The 16,243-nt window shown below is 34.6% G+C and overlaps 3 protein-coding genes and 3 non-coding genes across 8 annotated transcripts; 2 read left to right on the forward strand and 4 right to left on the reverse strand.

Moving 5' to 3' along the window:
- LOC104731965 (inositol transporter 4-like) lies at positions 100-3,043 on the reverse strand. 2 transcript variants are annotated; one of them, XM_010451478.2, is made up of 3 exons: positions 2,925-3,043; positions 1,537-2,156; positions 100-1,446 (listed from the first exon to the last, which is right to left on the reverse strand). In XM_010451478.2, exons 2-3 carry the CDS (start codon positions 2,077-2,079, stop codon positions 241-243), a joined length of 1,749 nt encoding a protein of 582 aa, XP_010449780.1. In that variant the 5' UTR covers positions 2,080-2,156; positions 2,925-3,043; the 3' UTR covers positions 100-240. The 2 variants fall into 2 exon arrangements, with proteins under 2 accessions (XP_010449780.1, XP_010449779.1); XM_010451477.2 differs by lacking the exon at positions 2,925-3,043 and adding an exon at positions 2,417-2,522.
- On the reverse strand, positions 4,441-4,521 carry TRNAL-CAG. The gene has a single exon. It is a non-coding gene; the product is annotated as a tRNA-Leu (tRNA).
- LOC104731968 (pentatricopeptide repeat-containing protein At4g16470-like) lies at positions 4,605-7,858 on the forward strand. 2 transcript variants are annotated; one of them, XM_010451484.2, is made up of 2 exons: positions 4,605-4,869; positions 6,006-7,858. In XM_010451484.2, exons 1-2 carry the CDS (start codon positions 4,664-4,666, stop codon positions 7,318-7,320), a joined length of 1,521 nt encoding a protein of 506 aa, XP_010449786.1. In that variant the 5' UTR covers positions 4,605-4,663; the 3' UTR covers positions 7,321-7,858. The 2 variants fall into 2 exon arrangements, with proteins under 2 accessions (XP_010449786.1, XP_010449785.1); XM_010451483.2 differs by lacking the exon at positions 4,605-4,869 and adding an exon at positions 5,472-5,736 and having other exon boundaries at positions 6,006-7,851.
- TRNAL-CAG lies at positions 5,308-5,388 on the reverse strand. Its single transcript has one exon. It is a non-coding gene; the product is annotated as a tRNA-Leu (tRNA).
- On the reverse strand, positions 8,890-8,970 carry TRNAL-CAG. The gene has a single exon. It is a non-coding gene; the product is annotated as a tRNA-Leu (tRNA).
- On the forward strand, positions 9,054-11,046 carry LOC104731967 (pentatricopeptide repeat-containing protein At4g16470-like). Its single transcript, XM_010451482.2, has 2 exons — positions 9,054-9,318; positions 9,588-11,046. Exons 1-2 carry the CDS (start codon positions 9,113-9,115, stop codon positions 10,900-10,902), a joined length of 1,521 nt encoding a protein of 506 aa, XP_010449784.1. The 5' UTR covers positions 9,054-9,112; the 3' UTR covers positions 10,903-11,046.

Raw genomic sequence — 16,243 nt, forward strand, 5'->3', positions numbered from 1 at the left:
TTGGGCTACACAAAGCTGGCTTGCCTGAGTTGTGGCCGTAGCTTTTTGCAAACTCTTTTTTTAGGTAAATTTACGTTAGTAGTAGAACTCTTAAGGTCCTTGAGAAGCTTTGCTTTCAATCATGTTTTCATTGAAGTTTTAAAAGGTATTCCAATCCGATTTCATACAATGTTGAATTTAGAATTGGTTGCGATAACAATAAAAATATAGAGAGAAAGGTCAGTGATCATCATCATCCTCTTAAGCCGTATCGACCTCTTTGCCCTTCTTGTTCCTCCGCCGCAGGAGACTGGGCTTGTAGCCGGCCTCGAGCAACTTCTCAACCTCTTCAAACTGAAGCCCCTTGGTCTCAGGAACGAGCAGCCAAATGAAGAAGAGCCCGATTGCGGAGAAGCCGGCAAAGAGAAGGAAGGTCCCAGAGGAGCCGAGAGCGTGGGTGAGTGAGAGGAAACTTTCACTCACAATGAGATTGGAGACCCAATTCGAGACGGCTGCTATCCCTCCACCAATACCTCTATACTTGAGTGGATAGATCTCAGAGTTGACGATCCACGGGACAGTACCCATACCTGGAGCATACACTATGATGTAAAGCCCCAAAAACACTATTGCTAAGAACCCAAACTTGCTTGGGCATCCATCTTTGAAATATGTTCTTCCTCTTGAGCCGCAAGTTGCTTTCATATCATCCGACAACACCACGCATGCTCCTGGTGCATAGGGCTGTACTCCGCTGGCACAGAATCCACATTCGGACCTTAGACACTTCATGCAGTTCCACCTTGAAGGAGGAGCATTTTCGGCTGCTAGCGGGACATACGCTGGACAAGTAGCATTTGGAGCAAACGTCCTCGACTCCATCGCATCGATCTTGGGGGCGTGAATGGCTGCTTGCGAGAACACACTGGCTAATATGATAAGACATGTTATGATCCCAAACATAGAGATGATCATCAGCTTCCTTCTCCCGTACCTATCCACAAACATCATGCTCACTATCGAACCCACCGCGTTCAAACCAGAAGTAATGAGAGACAAGGCCATAGCTGTCTTGTTGGAGGCGTAACCAGCGAACTGCACAATTGAAGGACTGTAGTACATGACAGTATTGATCCCCACAAACTGCTGTGCCACTTGCACTGTGATACCAGCCGCGAGTCCACGTCTAACAACAGGATTCCCGAAAGCTCCTTTGATCTTTGCGCTGAAGCTATCTCCGATGATCGCCTCGTCCGCCTTCTCCGCCTCGACTGACTCTTTCAAAGCTAACATCTCCGCCTCCACTTCGTCCGCCGGGTAAATCTTCTCAAGAATCGCTCTAGATTCCGCAATCCTATCCTTTCTGTATAACCACCGTGGAGATTCAGGCAGAGACAACATAAGCACAAACTGAACTATTGCCGGAACTCCCGCAACTCCCAACATCCATCTCCATGTTCCCGGAGTCTGTTTCATTAACATTTTCAATCAAGATTTTGGAGACTTTTCTCATTTGATGATATAATAACAAAACAGAGCTAATCATTATTTACTTACATGGACAAAAGCAAGATTGATAAGGTAGGAGAAGAACTGTCCTCCGGTGATGAGAAGACCATTAGTACTAACAAGTGCACCTCTAATCCTCGCCGGAGAAGCTTCAGAGATATACAACGGAGACGTCATCGAAGCCATACCAACACCAAACCCAACAAAGATTCTTCCAACGATGATAACCCACGGAGCAGGAGCAAGCGCCATGACAATCGCACCGATCAAGAAAAGAACATCAGCGATAAGAATCGACATCCTCCTACCAAACTTATCGTTGATCCAACCTCCGACGGCAGCTCCGACGATGGCTCCTGCCACAGCCATACTGACAATAGTAGACTGAAGCCATGTTTTCTTATCAACTTCATCGAAATCTTCTCTGATGAAGAGAAGAGCTCCTGAGATAACTCCCGTATCGTAACCGAAGAGAAGACCTCCGATACCAGCGGAGAGAGCTAATCTCATGATGTAAGGTGTCTTCCATGTCGTTCTCCAACACTCTGTGAACTCAGTTTTGTCTGCTTTGGCTATCCCTCCTTCCACCATTGTTGTATTGTGATCTCTGTAGATGTGATTCTTTCGGTAGAGAAATTAGGGAGAGATTAGCCTCTCTCAATCGTTGCCTGTAATTATGTAGAGAAAGAGATTTAAACGAATATATTCGAAATTGGAAATTAAAAAAATCCTTGATCATTCAAAGCTTTTGAGATTTTGTTTTGTTTTTGTTCCTTTCCATATTAACAGATCTTAACAGTCAAAACAATTAAAACCGCAGACCAAATCGAGAATAAGACAGGCAAGTGAGAAAAAAAAAAACATAATAAGTTAAAACAAAACAAAACAAAACAGAAGTCATCCGTCTGAGATTTTTTTTGAGTCGTACCAGTCACGAAAAATGTTACGGTGTTTGAGTGTACGATGAGATGAAAATGGAATCTTAGAACACAAGAGATGAGATGAGAGGATAGAATTAGAAGATGAGATGAATTTTTTGGATAAGATTCTCTTAATTGTACAAAAGGTAATAAGTGGGACCTACATTGCCTAATCTTTTTGACCGTTTCGTATCAATAAATCTACAAACGGTTAAACCTTTTGATGATACTATCTTCTCCTTTTTTTTATCTGGAAACTAAATTCATTTTGACCCTTGCACACAACGCGAAAATTTATTTGCAGTGGATAATAATCTCAGTAATTTAATCTAAAGTAAAAAAAAAAAAATGTCCAAAGCATAAAACATGAGCCTATATCAACCCTAATGCATGGATGCCAGAATGTAACTTATGTTTTGGTAACTAAATAAACTTTAAAAGAAAAAAAAAAAGAAAAAAAAGTTCGAGCAGGGAAGAATTTGTAAGAGTTGATATCTTCAGGGTGATTTTTCTTACCTGGGAAGTTAACACTCTTGAATACGAGTTTTTCCTGCCAATACTTGAATTGGGTAAACAAATAGTTTTTTTTTCTCCTCGGAATTGAAGTTTACAATATACTTTGAAACAAACACAAGAATTGTGAGTCTTAAGGATACGTGAAACTGTATATATATATATAGATAATAAAGTCAGGACTCAAATGCTAAATTTAGAAGAAGAAGATAAGAAGAAAAAGATAACAGTGTGATATATGCTAAAACAAGTGGTCTATTATCCAATAATTAAGGATTAACTTTAGGTCAATATTTGAGATAAGAATGATTCACTGGAAAATGGTTATGTAGTTTTTTAGTGGTTGTGTTTTCTTTTTGACAATCCCATTAGTCAAAAAATAAAAACCCATCTCCAATTGTGTTAGTTAATAACTGTAACAGTTGGATCGGATCTGGCTATTATTGGTATATGACACCAGCATAAGTTTATCAAAGTTTCGAGTTGGAATAATTTTATCTTGTACGAGGAACTTCGTCGACATTTACCTGTCTAATAGTACAGAAATAGTTTTATTCCTCTATCTCTTTTCTTCTCGCCTATCATCTTCTCTCTTTTACTTGTCTCCTATTCCTATACTTTTTTTGTTTATCTTGGTTTGGAAATTGGATAAACACCTCTCAGTAACGTGATATGTGCATTACTGCATTATACTATAGTTTACCGACATTATATTACCGCATTATATAGGATTGAAGTTTGTCTTTCATTAAATGTTTGTATGCTTTATATGTTGGATTCGTATGAGTCTTTTTTTAATGGTTCTTCTTTATAACTTTTGTTTTTTTTGGGTAGCTGATAAAACTAAGAATTAGTGACATGTAAAAGTTGTTATTCTTATGTGTTAATTAACCAGATGATCCGGGCAAACTCGACCAATTCCATATATTAAATCAAAACATCTTACACATTTTTGTAAATATAATGACCACAACAATTTTAATTTTCTTTCATAGAAGAATTTGTTTTCACCTTTCTTATTTCTTCGGTCTTTTTATTTTTTTGTTTGTCATTTTCTTTTGTGGATAACCTAACTAGTTTCGTGTAGATTCAAACAAGAAGGAATCATGTTCGAAAGACGAGGCCATTTAGGCTAGTGACCTCTCCACTTGACCAAAGTCCTCTATCACCAAAAGGATTCGATCCCCACCTTTTCCTAAATTGGATAATATAACTGGTTCTTATTGTGGCCTTGTGGGTGCCAGACAAACATAAATATACATATGTGAACAAAGAGAGGAATCATGTTCGGAAGTTTATACCAGACTATCATTTCTTATTCGAGATAAATTGACAATCATTTCACAACTGATATGCAAAGGTAAATATATACATATTTCCAAATAATTAATAAAATTGTTATTTTCAAAGATTTTTTTTATACGTATTTTAATTTTAAACTCAGGTGATAACTCTGATACGAGAAGATATTTTAATTATTTACCATAAAATTATAATTAACAAGAAAACAAAAGGTAAGTGTCAAGAGTGGGATTTGAACCCACGCCCTTTCGGACCAGCACCTGAAGCTGGCGCCTTAGACCAACTCGGCCATCTTGACTCTTTGTTAGGTGACGTACACTAACCTTAAATATAATAAACAAATTATAAACCCTGCTTGAACCCTAAAATCGAGAAATCAAATTGAAGAATGGGAACAATCTCAATTTCTCCATTGATGATGAGAATGTTCGTTTACTGGAATGAGAACAATCAATCTCTTTCCTTCTCTTTCTCTCAAATCCTATTCGTCTCCTATCTGCTTCACGCTGAACAGGCTCGCCATGGTTGTTTACACTCGGGAGTTACAAACAGAGGCGTCTCAGTCTTCGTCTAGTGGCGGTCCTATGTTTTCCGGCAACGCAACCACGATCCTACGCCGGATGCTTGCCGAGAGGAGGATTAGCAGGTTTCTCTTCTCTGATCCNGGAATCATGTTCGAAAGACGAGGCCATTTAGGCTAGTGACCTCTCCACTTGACCAAAGTCCTCTATCACCAAAAGGATTCGATCCCCACCTTTTCCTAAATTGGATAATATAACTGGTTCTTATTGTGGCCTTGTGGGTGCCAGACAAACATAAATATACATATGTGAACAAAGAGAGGAATCATGTTCGGAAGTTTATACCAGACTATCATTTCTTATTCGAGATAAATTGACAATCATTTCACAACTGATATGCAAAGGTAAATATATACATATTTCCAAATAATTAATAAAATTGTTATTTTCAAAGATTTTTTTTATACGTATTTTAATTTTAAACTCAGGTGATAACTCTGATACGAGAAGATATTTTAATTATTTACCATAAAATTATAATTAACAAGAAAACAAAAGGTAAGTGTCAAGAGTGGGATTTGAACCCACGCCCTTTCGGACCAGCACCTGAAGCTGGCGCCTTAGACCAACTCGGCCATCTTGACTCTTTGTTAGGTGACGTACACTAACCTTAAATATAATAAACAAATTATAAACCCTGCTTGAACCCTAAAATCGAGAAATCAAATTGAAGAATGGGAACAATCTCAATTTCTCCATTGATGATGAGAATGTTCGTTTACTGGAATGAGAACAATCAATCTCTTTCCTTCTCTTTCTCTCAAATCCTATTCGTCTCCTATCTGCTTCACGCTGAACAGGCTCGCCATGGTTGTTTACACTCGGGAGTTACAAACAGAGGCGTCTCAGTCTTCGTCTAGTGGCGGTCCTATGTTTTCCGGCAACGCGACCACGATCCTACGCCGGATGCTTGCCGAGAGGAGGATTAGCAGGTTTCTCTTCTCTGATCCTATCCCAAATTCGATTATTCATTTGCCTTTTCGTTGATGAATCTGGTCTTAGTTCTTAATTCACACCCTATGATCATCTCCTATGATGTTGTAAAGTCTGAATCTTTCCACTTCTTCTTTAGTATGCTGAGCCCTGTTATGAATCTGCTTAAGTCACGCTATGATCATTTCTTATGAGGTTGTATAAAGTCTGAAGCTTTATGTTGATTGATAGATCAAAGCTTGGTTCGTCACGTGCAACCTGTTTCTAGCTTTCAGGTGGAGAGTCAGAGAAAGAAAGAGAAGCTGGATAAGACATTAAAGGGTCTGTGTGTTACTGGGAGGTTGAAAGATGCTGTTGGGTTATTGTGGCGTAGCGGGTGGTTGCAAGTCCAGCCTGAGACTTACGCTGTGTTGTTGCAGGAATGTAAACAAAGGAAGGAATATGGTAAAGGGAAAAGGATACATGCTCAGATGGTTGTTGTAGGATTTGCTCCCAATGAGTATTTGAAAGTCAAGTTGTTGATTCTGTACGCCTTATCAGGGGATCTTCAAACCGCTGGGATTCTCTTTCGTTGTTTGCTATGTAAGGGGGATTTGATTCCCTGGAACGCAATGATATCTGGGTATGTGCAAAAGCGTATGGAGCAAGAAGGGCTTTATATTTACTATGATATGAGACACAACAGAATAGTTCCGGACCAGTATACCTTTGCTTCAGTGTTTAGAGCTTGTTCTGCGTTAGCATCCCTGGAACACGGAATGAGAGCCCACGCTGTGATGATTAAGTGCCATCATATCAAGTCCAACATTATAGTGGATAGTGCCCTTGTTGATATGTACTTCAAATGCAGCAGTTTCTCTGATGGCCACAAATTATTTGATCAGTTGTCCACCAGAAACGTTGTTACCTGGACCTCATTGATGTCTGGGTATGGATATCATGGAAAAGTCTCAGAGGTGTTAAAATGCTTTGATAAGATGAAGGAAGAAGGTTGTAGACCAAATCCTGTTACGTTTTTGGTGGTTCTCACTGCGTGTAACCATGGAGGTTTTGTTGATAAAGCTTGGGAGCATTTCAGTTCTATGAAGAGAGATTACGAGATTGAACCTGAGGGACAACACTACGCAGCTATGGTTGATACATTAGGGCGTGCTGGTAGGCTACAAGAAGCATACGAATTTGTTATGAAGTCACCGTGCAAGGAGCACGCTCCAGTATGGGGTTCGTTACTTGGGGCTTGCAGGATTCATGGGAATGTGAAACTGCTAGAAGTGGCAGCTACAAAGTTTTTGGAGTTGGATCCAACAAATGGGGGGAATTACGTAGTGTTTGCCAATGGATATGCGAGTTGCGGATTCCTGGACGCTGCCTCAAAGGTTCGACGGAGAATGGAGAATGCAGGAGTTAAAAAAGATCCCGGGTATAGCCAGATCGAATTACAAGGGGAAGTTCATAGATTCATGAAGGATGATACGTCTCACAGACTCTCTGTAAAGATATATGAGAAGGTGCATGAGATGACTTCATATTTTATGGATGTTGACTGCTATTCAGACGACTTAGACGCTAGCTGTCCTATTTGATGGACTGATATCTCGTCTTGCATTGTTTGACCCAAAACAACCTGCAATTAGCTAAAAGAATTCTGAATCCAAAGATGTTGTTGGAGTTTCCAAACTACTATGAGTCTATGAATGTAGTTGTACGGTACGAGTACGACCTATGTTTGGTTTGATTCACCGGTCTACGTTCTTTTGAAAGGTATGAAAAGTATGATCTTCTAATGTCTCGTAAAAAAGTACAATACGTGTTGATATGGATAGCTTATACTCAACTACAACAACGGTATTGGTAGCTTTGGACCGAAATGGTAGACCGAAATGGCTTATACTCAACTACAACAATGGTAGATCGAAATGGCTCTTTGTTAGCGTCATTCAATAAGAATCATAAGCCAGCTGGAAGAAGACCATTTTTAGGAGTTTGGTTTTGAGCAGATGACAGAAGCTTTCTAAGTAGATTTCGAGATAGTCTTGTAATNTTTTTTTTTTTTTTTTTTTTTTTTGTCGTCTAGTCTTGTAATTCATTTTAAAATATGTATTTCGAGATAGTCTTGTAATTCATTTTAAAATATGTAAGAAAACATCACAAAGAAAACTAGACAAAATTACAACGACAGTGATCTAGTTATTGTAACGCCAGCCATCGACGGGAATTTGTGAAATATTAAACCTCATCAATATTAAAATATAAACAAAAAACTGCAAAAAACAAATATAAATATTAGATTAGAGATACCACAAATATGTTAGCCATGGGTTGATGCAGTGAACGTCGACACGTGCACAAGTACGTTGTAATCAACTATGTAAGAATCATGTAACATTCTGTCTTCAAGACTTGTTCTCTGATTGGTCAAGAGATGATACATAGCTTGAGCGGTGTGCATTGGCTCAACGAAATTGTTCCAATGATACATGTAAAAGGGAGACATAACATCGATACAAAACTATTAATAGTAATCCAAAGAAATGATTTGATGTTCCAATTATGCACCTTTGCTTCCTATATTTGGAGGAAATGATTCAATGTTCTACTGACAATTTTAATATAAACTATAGTTTATATAAGATTGATTTAGTCTTAAACCTGTTTTAGAGTATTGGATGATAATTTAAAGTTCTACTAAACACTTTTTGTTGTTGTTGTTGTAAGATCTAATAAAGTGTTCTNGGAATCATGTTCGAAAGACGAGGCCATTTAGGCTAGTGACCTCTCCACTTGACCAAAGTCCTCTATCACCAAAAGGATTCGATCCCCACCTTTTCCTAAATTGGATAATATAACTGGTTCTTATTGTGGCCTTGTGGGTGCCAGACAAACATAAATATACATATGTGAACAAAGAGAGGAATCATGTTCGGAAGTTTATACCAGACTATCATTTCTTATTCGAGATAAATTGACAATCATTTCACAACTGATATGCAAAGGTAAATATATACATATTTCCAAATAATTAATAAAATTGTTATTTTCAAAGATTTTTTTTATACGTATTTTAATTTTAAACTCAGGTGATAACTCTGATACGAGAAGATATTTTAATTATTTACCATAAAATTATAATTAACAAGAAAACAAAAGGTAAGTGTCAAGAGTGGGATTTGAACCCACGCCCTTTCGGACCAGCACCTGAAGCTGGCGCCTTAGACCAACTCGGCCATCTTGACTCTTTGTTAGGTGACGTACACTAACCTTAAATATAATAAACAAATTATAAACCCTGCTTGAACCCTAAAATCGAGAAATCAAATTGAAGAATGGGAACAATCTCAATTTCTCCATTGATGATGAGAATGTTCGTTTACTGGAATGAGAACAATCAATCTCTTTCCTTCTCTTTCTCTCAAATCCTATTCGTCTCCTATCTGCTTCACGCTGAACAGGCTCGCCATGGTTGTTTACACTCGGGAGTTACAAACAGAGGCGTCTCAGTCTTCGTCTAGTGGCGGTCCTATGTTTTCCGGCAACGCAACCAAGATCCTACGCCGGATGCTTGCCGAGAGGAGGATTAGCAGGTTTCTCTTCTCTGATCCTATCCCAAATTCGATTATTCATTTGCCTTTTCGTTGATGAATCTGGTCTTAGTTCTTAATTCACACCCTATGATCATCTCCTATGATGTTGTAAAGTCTGAATCTTTCCACTTCTTCTTTAGTATGCTGAGCCCTGTTATGAATCTGCTTAAGTCACGCTATGATCATTTCTTATGAGGTTGTATAAAGTCTGAAGCTTTATGTTGATTGATAGATCAAAGCTTGGTTCGTCACGTGCAACCTGTTTCTAGCTTTCAGGTGGAGAGTCAGAGAAAGAAAGAGAAGCTGGATAAGACATTAAAGGGTCTGTGTGTTACTGGGAGGTTGAAAGATGCTGTTGGGTTATTGTGGCGTAGCGGGTGGTTGCAAGTCCAGCCTGAGACTTACGCTGTGTTGTTGCAGGAATGTAAACAAAGGAAGGAATATGGTAAAGGGAAAAGGATACATGCTCAGATGGTTGTTGTAGGATTTGCTCCCAATGAGTATTTGAAAGTCAAGTTGTTGATTCTGTACGCCTTATCAGGGGATCTTCAAACCGCTGGGATTCTCTTTCGTTGTTTGCTATGTAAGGGGGATTTGATTCCCTGGAACGCAATGATATCTGGGTATGTGCAAAAGCGTATGGAGCAAGAAGGGCTTTATATTTACTATGATATGAGACACAACAGAATAGTTCCGGACCAGTATACCTTTGCTTCAGTGTTTAGAGCTTGTTCTGCGTTAGCATCCCTGGAACACGGAATGAGAGCCCACGCTGTGATGATTAAGTGCCATCATATCAAGTCCAACATTATAGTGGATAGTGCCCTTGTTGATATGTACTTCAAATGCAGCAGTTTCTCTGATGGCCACAAATTATTTGATCAGTTGTCCACCAGAAACGTTGTTACATGGACCTCATTGATGTCTGGGTATGGATATCATGGAAAAGTCTCAGAAGTGTTAAAATGCTTTGATAAGATGAAGGAAGAAGGTTGTAGACCAAATCCTGTTACATTTTTGGTGGTTCTCACCGCGTGTAACCATGGAGGTTTAGTTGATAAAGCTTGGGAGCATTTCAGTTCTATGAAGAGAGATTATGGGATTGAACCTGAGGGACGACACTATGCAGCTATGGTTGATACGTTAGGGCGTGCTGGTAGGATTCAAGAAGCGTACGAATTTGTTATGAAGTCACCTTGCAAGGAGCATGCTCCGGTATGGGGTTCGTTACTTGGGGCTTGCAGGATTCATGGGAATGTGAAACTGCTAGAAGTCGCAGCTACAAAGTTTTTGGAGTTGGATCCAACAAATGGGGGGAATTACGTGGTGTTTGCCAATGGATATGCGAGTTGTGGATTCCTAGATGCTGCGTCAAAAGTTAGACGGAGAATGGAGAATGCAGGAGTTAAAAAAGATCCCGGGTATAGCCAGATCGAATTACAAGGGGAAGTTCATAGATTCATGAAGGATGATACGTCTCACAGACTATCTGTAAAGATATATGAGAAGGTCCATGAGATGACTTCATATTTTATGGATGTTTACTGCTATTCAGACGACTTAGACGCTAGCTGTCCTGTTTGATGGACTGATATCTCGTCTTGCATTGTTTGACCAAAAACAACCTGCAATTAGCTAAAAAAATTTTGAATCCAAAGATGTTGTTGGAGTTTCCAAACTACTATGAATGTAGTTGTACGGTACGAGTACGACCTATGTTTGGGTTGATTCACCCGTCTACGTTCTTTTGAAAGGTATGAAACGTATGATCTTCTAATGTCTCGTAAAAAAAGTACAATCTTTACATTTATAATAGATTATATCTAGATACGTGTTGATATGGATAGCTTATACTCAACTACAACAATGGTAGACCGAAATGGCTCTTTGTTAGCGACATTCAATAAGAATCATAAGCCAGTTGGAAGAAGGACCAAGTTTCGAAACCATTTTTAAGTAGATTTCGAGATAGTCTTGTAATTCATTTTAAAATATCTAGGAAAACATCACAACGACAAAACCTTTCTAAGTAGATTTCGAGATAGTCATTTTAAAAAATCTAAGAAAACTAGGCAAAATCACAACGACAATGATCTAGTTATTGTAACGCCAGCCATCGACGGGAATCTGTGAAATATATTTTACCTCATCAATATTAAAATATAAACAAAAAACTGCAAAAGACAAATATAAATATTAGATTAGAGACATACCCACTGGACAAGTACGTTGTTTTGTTAGCCATGGGCTGATGCACTGAACGTGGAATGTATGATTAACGCACTAACAGTTTACATATGTCAAATTACGCATTAAGGAATAAATAAAGGCACTAACAGTTTATGCATTTCAAGATATAATTAAATAAGACTTACCAGTAACAACAGTGCATTCCTCATGGCCTGAGCCTCCTGACACGACAGGCCTAACAACAACCAACACATAATAACGAAGTTAACCTAAAACAATTTGGAATTAAATACAAGTAGATCTGTATCAATCAATTATTTGTAACTTATATTTATCCTCAAGAAGGACTTCGCAGATTGGGCACACAAAACAACTATCTACAACGACCAAATACACAGATGAACCAAAAAAAATACAAAAGCAACAACAAAGGCTTAAGTATTTTGAGGATTACCACCCAAGAAGCAACAAAGTCCCACTTTTGCAATTGGAATTAGATCACCCTCTCTTGAGGTTGACAAATCATCCTCCACTGTCTCAACTGAGCAGCAAATGCTTTATTCATCAACCTAATGTCTTCAAGACTTGTTCTCTGATTGGTCAAGAGGTGATACATAGCTTGAGCGGTAGAGTCCCTTGGCTCAACAAAATTGTTCCAATGATAAATGTAAAAGGGAGACATAGCATCAATAAAAAAAACTATTAATAGTAATCCAAAGAAATGATTTGATGTTCCAATTATGCACCTTTGCTTCCTATATTTGGAGGAAATGATTCAATGTTCTACTGACAATTTTAATATAAACTATAGTTTATATAAGATTGATTTAGTCTTAAACCTGTTTTAGAGTATTGGATGATAATTTAAAGTTCTACTAAACACTTTTTGTTGTTGTTGTTGTAAGATCTAATAAAGTGTTCTAATTCTTTATCAAGTTTGGATGAAAAAGTATGTAAATAATAACAAATAATTGTATAAAATTGATACATCAAAATAAAATTATAAATAATACGCAGTATAATCTTTAGATGTATCTTTTAAACGCGTTTAGCTCATATAAGTTAGATTACAGAATTTTGAATGTAGATTTGGATTTATCATTGTTGGAGTTTAGATGATAAATAATTGTTTTTGATGAAATAACTATAAGTTATATTGTATATTATTTTTGATTTTATACGAGTGTTTTCCTTATCCATTATCGTAAGTTGAAGAAAAAAGTTATTCAAAATAGAGATGTGAAATTTTTTTTACATGAAAACCCTCATAAAAAAAAATCGGTTAAATGTGATTTACACAAAAATCCTTTAAAATCAGTTGACTGGAAGTGACAATAAAAGAAAAATTCTCATCAATAGTACTAACACAAGTTTTATTCTAAAACTGTGAGATTTTCTTTTAAATTAATATTCAGTTGACATAAATCTAGCACAACATCTCTAAAATTCAAAAAATAACATTATATTTTAAAATTAATTTTAAAATTCAAAATTCTAAACTCTACCTCTCAAAACTATACTCTAAGTGTGAAATGGAGAATCTTAACCTAATTTATTTAAAATATTGTAATGTATTAAATAATGCTATTTGGAAGTTTATAGAATATGCGATGTAATTGTTATTGGTATAAAACTTTAATCAATCAAACTGGTTGACTGGAAGTAATACAGTAAAACCTCTATAAATTAATAATGTTGGGATCAAGACAATTTATTATTTTATAGTGATATTAATTTATGNTTGTTGTAGGATTTGCTCCCAATGAGTATTTGAAAGTCAAGTTGTTGATTCTGTACGCCTTATCAGGGGATCTTCAAACCGCTGGGATTCTCTTTCGTTGTTTGCTATGTAAGGGGGATTTGATTCCCTGGAACGCAATGATATCTGGGTATGTGCAAAAGCGTATGGAGCAAGAAGGGCTTTATATTNAGTGTAAATTAATAATTATTAATTTATAGATATATTTTTAATTGTTTATATATTTAAAAATTATGAATTACGACAAATTTAGCAAAACAAGATTAGATTTTTGGATGTTGTAAATTTTATGGTTTAGGAATTGAACTTGTAATATTTAGAAAACATTATTGACAATTAATTACAAATATTATAGACAAATTGACTTATACACATGACAGACATAAATTCAAATTTATGAATAATAATATCAATTGTCTTATTTTAATAGTCTGTCAAATTATCAAATTGTAAATGATGCATATCTAAAAATTGAAAACTTTAAAAATTTAACTATTTTTATGACATGTTATAGAATATTTTAGAGATATAGTTATAGTTTGAAAATACAACATTACAATTGTAGAAATGAGCTTTAGGAGAAACATACATTATTATATCAGTATATATATATATATGTAAATTTAAATGATTATTAATTTATGATATTATTGGGACCATATTTTACATGGAGATTTCAAAAAAAATTATTATCTTATTATCTTATCGAATTAATTTTTACACTGCCCCGACTTGGGACCAACACAATTTATTAATTTATAGTGTTTATTAATTTATAGAGTATTAATTTATAGAGATTTTTTGTCAAAAAAAAAAAAAAAATTATAGATGTTTTACTGTATGTGATATACCAATAGCAATTACTCGGAAGATCTACTTCCAGTCAACCAATTTTCTTCTAGTCAAATGTACTTCTGTTTCTTTACTCAGAAGATTACTTCCAGTGAACCAATTTTTATATATAAAATCTTTAATCAATCTTTCTACTTAAATATCAAAATTTGAAAATTAACCTTTTTGGTATAAATCTACAATTTTAGTCTTGTAAAGAAAAATAACATAGGCTAGCTTTTTGTTTTTTATCCTTTCTTTTAAAGGGTATATTAGACATTAAAAAGTTATTTTGTAAATTTTTGAAATGTGAGAACAGTTTTGAAATAAGATTCTGAAAGCATATTTTGTAAATAATTTTCTTAACAAAAAATCAATACCAAAAAGTTAAAGAAAATATACTCACAATCATTTAAAACAAAACAATATCTTTTGAATTATGTGAATGTCTACTATGATAAGATTATCGACATAAATACAAGGACAAGCAGTGCCACTTTTCCATGTCAAAAATAAAAAATTAGATAAATAACAATTTTACATAATTAAGAGGGTTCTGTATAGTTATTTATATCATAAAATAGATCCTAAAAAGAAACTTTGTGGGAAAATAATACATAAATTGGTACTAATTTTTCTTATTATCAAAATAAATGGAATTTTTAATATATTAAAAGATATATTTTTAAATTTTACGAGTGTGCTACAAAATGTTTGAGCGGAGACTCATCCTACTATATTAATTGAGAAGTACAAATATGAAACTAACCTTAAAATGTGTAAAAAATACATTCAATTGCCATTAGAAAAAATTAATTAATCTTAATTAACTAATTTAAATAAATATAATTAAATTAAAAATAAAAAACACTGACATATCAAATATTAAAAAATCTAAAAAATATTTTCTCTCTCTAATAAATTATGGACGAAATTACTAATTATTTATTTTAAAAATATATAAACCAATCAGAATTTTAAAAACTAAGATTTTATATCCAAGTATACAATACAATTATTTTTAATAACTAAATTCGAAGATTTTATTAAGATTTCAAATTATGATTCTCCTATCATCTTTATTTTATTTTATTTACAAATTGTTTAGAACTTTCATATAAAACTTATAATTAATAAAATGTATATTTTTTTCTGCATATGTTGTGATTTGAATTTTTTAAAACGAAGATATATTACTCAATGTATGAAAATGTGTATTTTAATTTCCACATTGGGGGTTGGTAAAAATAAATTTATATAGATGATAAATTAATAATTTTTATTTACTCACAATTATAATATTAAAATTACTATTTTATATTTCACAAAATATGATGCAAATACAACAAATAAACAATATAAAACTATAATAATACGTCAAAAATAAAATACTATAATATTCTAAAATGATTAGTATTCAAATAGACTAATAGATATACATAACAATTAAAAATAAATATTATTTCAAACAAAATAATTTTTTAAAAAATAAAATAATAATTTTTATTATTATATTATAATTTGTTTTTAAAATATTGACCCGTGCTTTAAGTACGGGATATATCCTAATGTTATATTGTTAGGTAACTCTTATTGTTATGTAATATCTTGATAAACCACAAAAGGATAGTTGATAGTTTAATAAAGTATTAACGCAAATAAATAAATAAAATCGAATATTCGAAAATATTTAAACAAATATAGATAATCAATGGGTCAAAAAGTCTTAAATTTTCGAAAATCAAATTTTTCTAGAGCTCATCACATTNTTTTTTTTTTTTTTTTTTTTTTTTTTTTTTTTTTTTTTTTTTTTTTTTTTTTTGTCAAAGTTACAACATTGAGATATAATACACTTAGTGAGATAAAGTAATTATTGGTTTCGAAATATAATTATAGAAAACAAAAAAATAATAATAAACCTCCCAAGAATAAGAACATCGATCGTCAAGAGTATTAGAGAGAGAGAGATTAGGATCAAGATTCAAGAGTATTACAGAGAGAGAGAGATTAGGATCACACATATTAAAAGATATGTTTTAAAAGTTAAACGGAAGTCCACGTCTATCTCCCCACCAAGCTCTCTCACGAAGACAGTGTGATACGACTCCTTTATGGCCGAAATTGTAATGTGCAAGTGACTTGTCA

Source organism: Camelina sativa, chromosome 12 (genome assembly GCF_000633955.1).
Source record: "Camelina sativa cultivar DH55 chromosome 12, Cs, whole genome shotgun sequence".
Taxonomy (NCBI): Eukaryota; Viridiplantae; Streptophyta; class Magnoliopsida; order Brassicales; family Brassicaceae; genus Camelina; species Camelina sativa.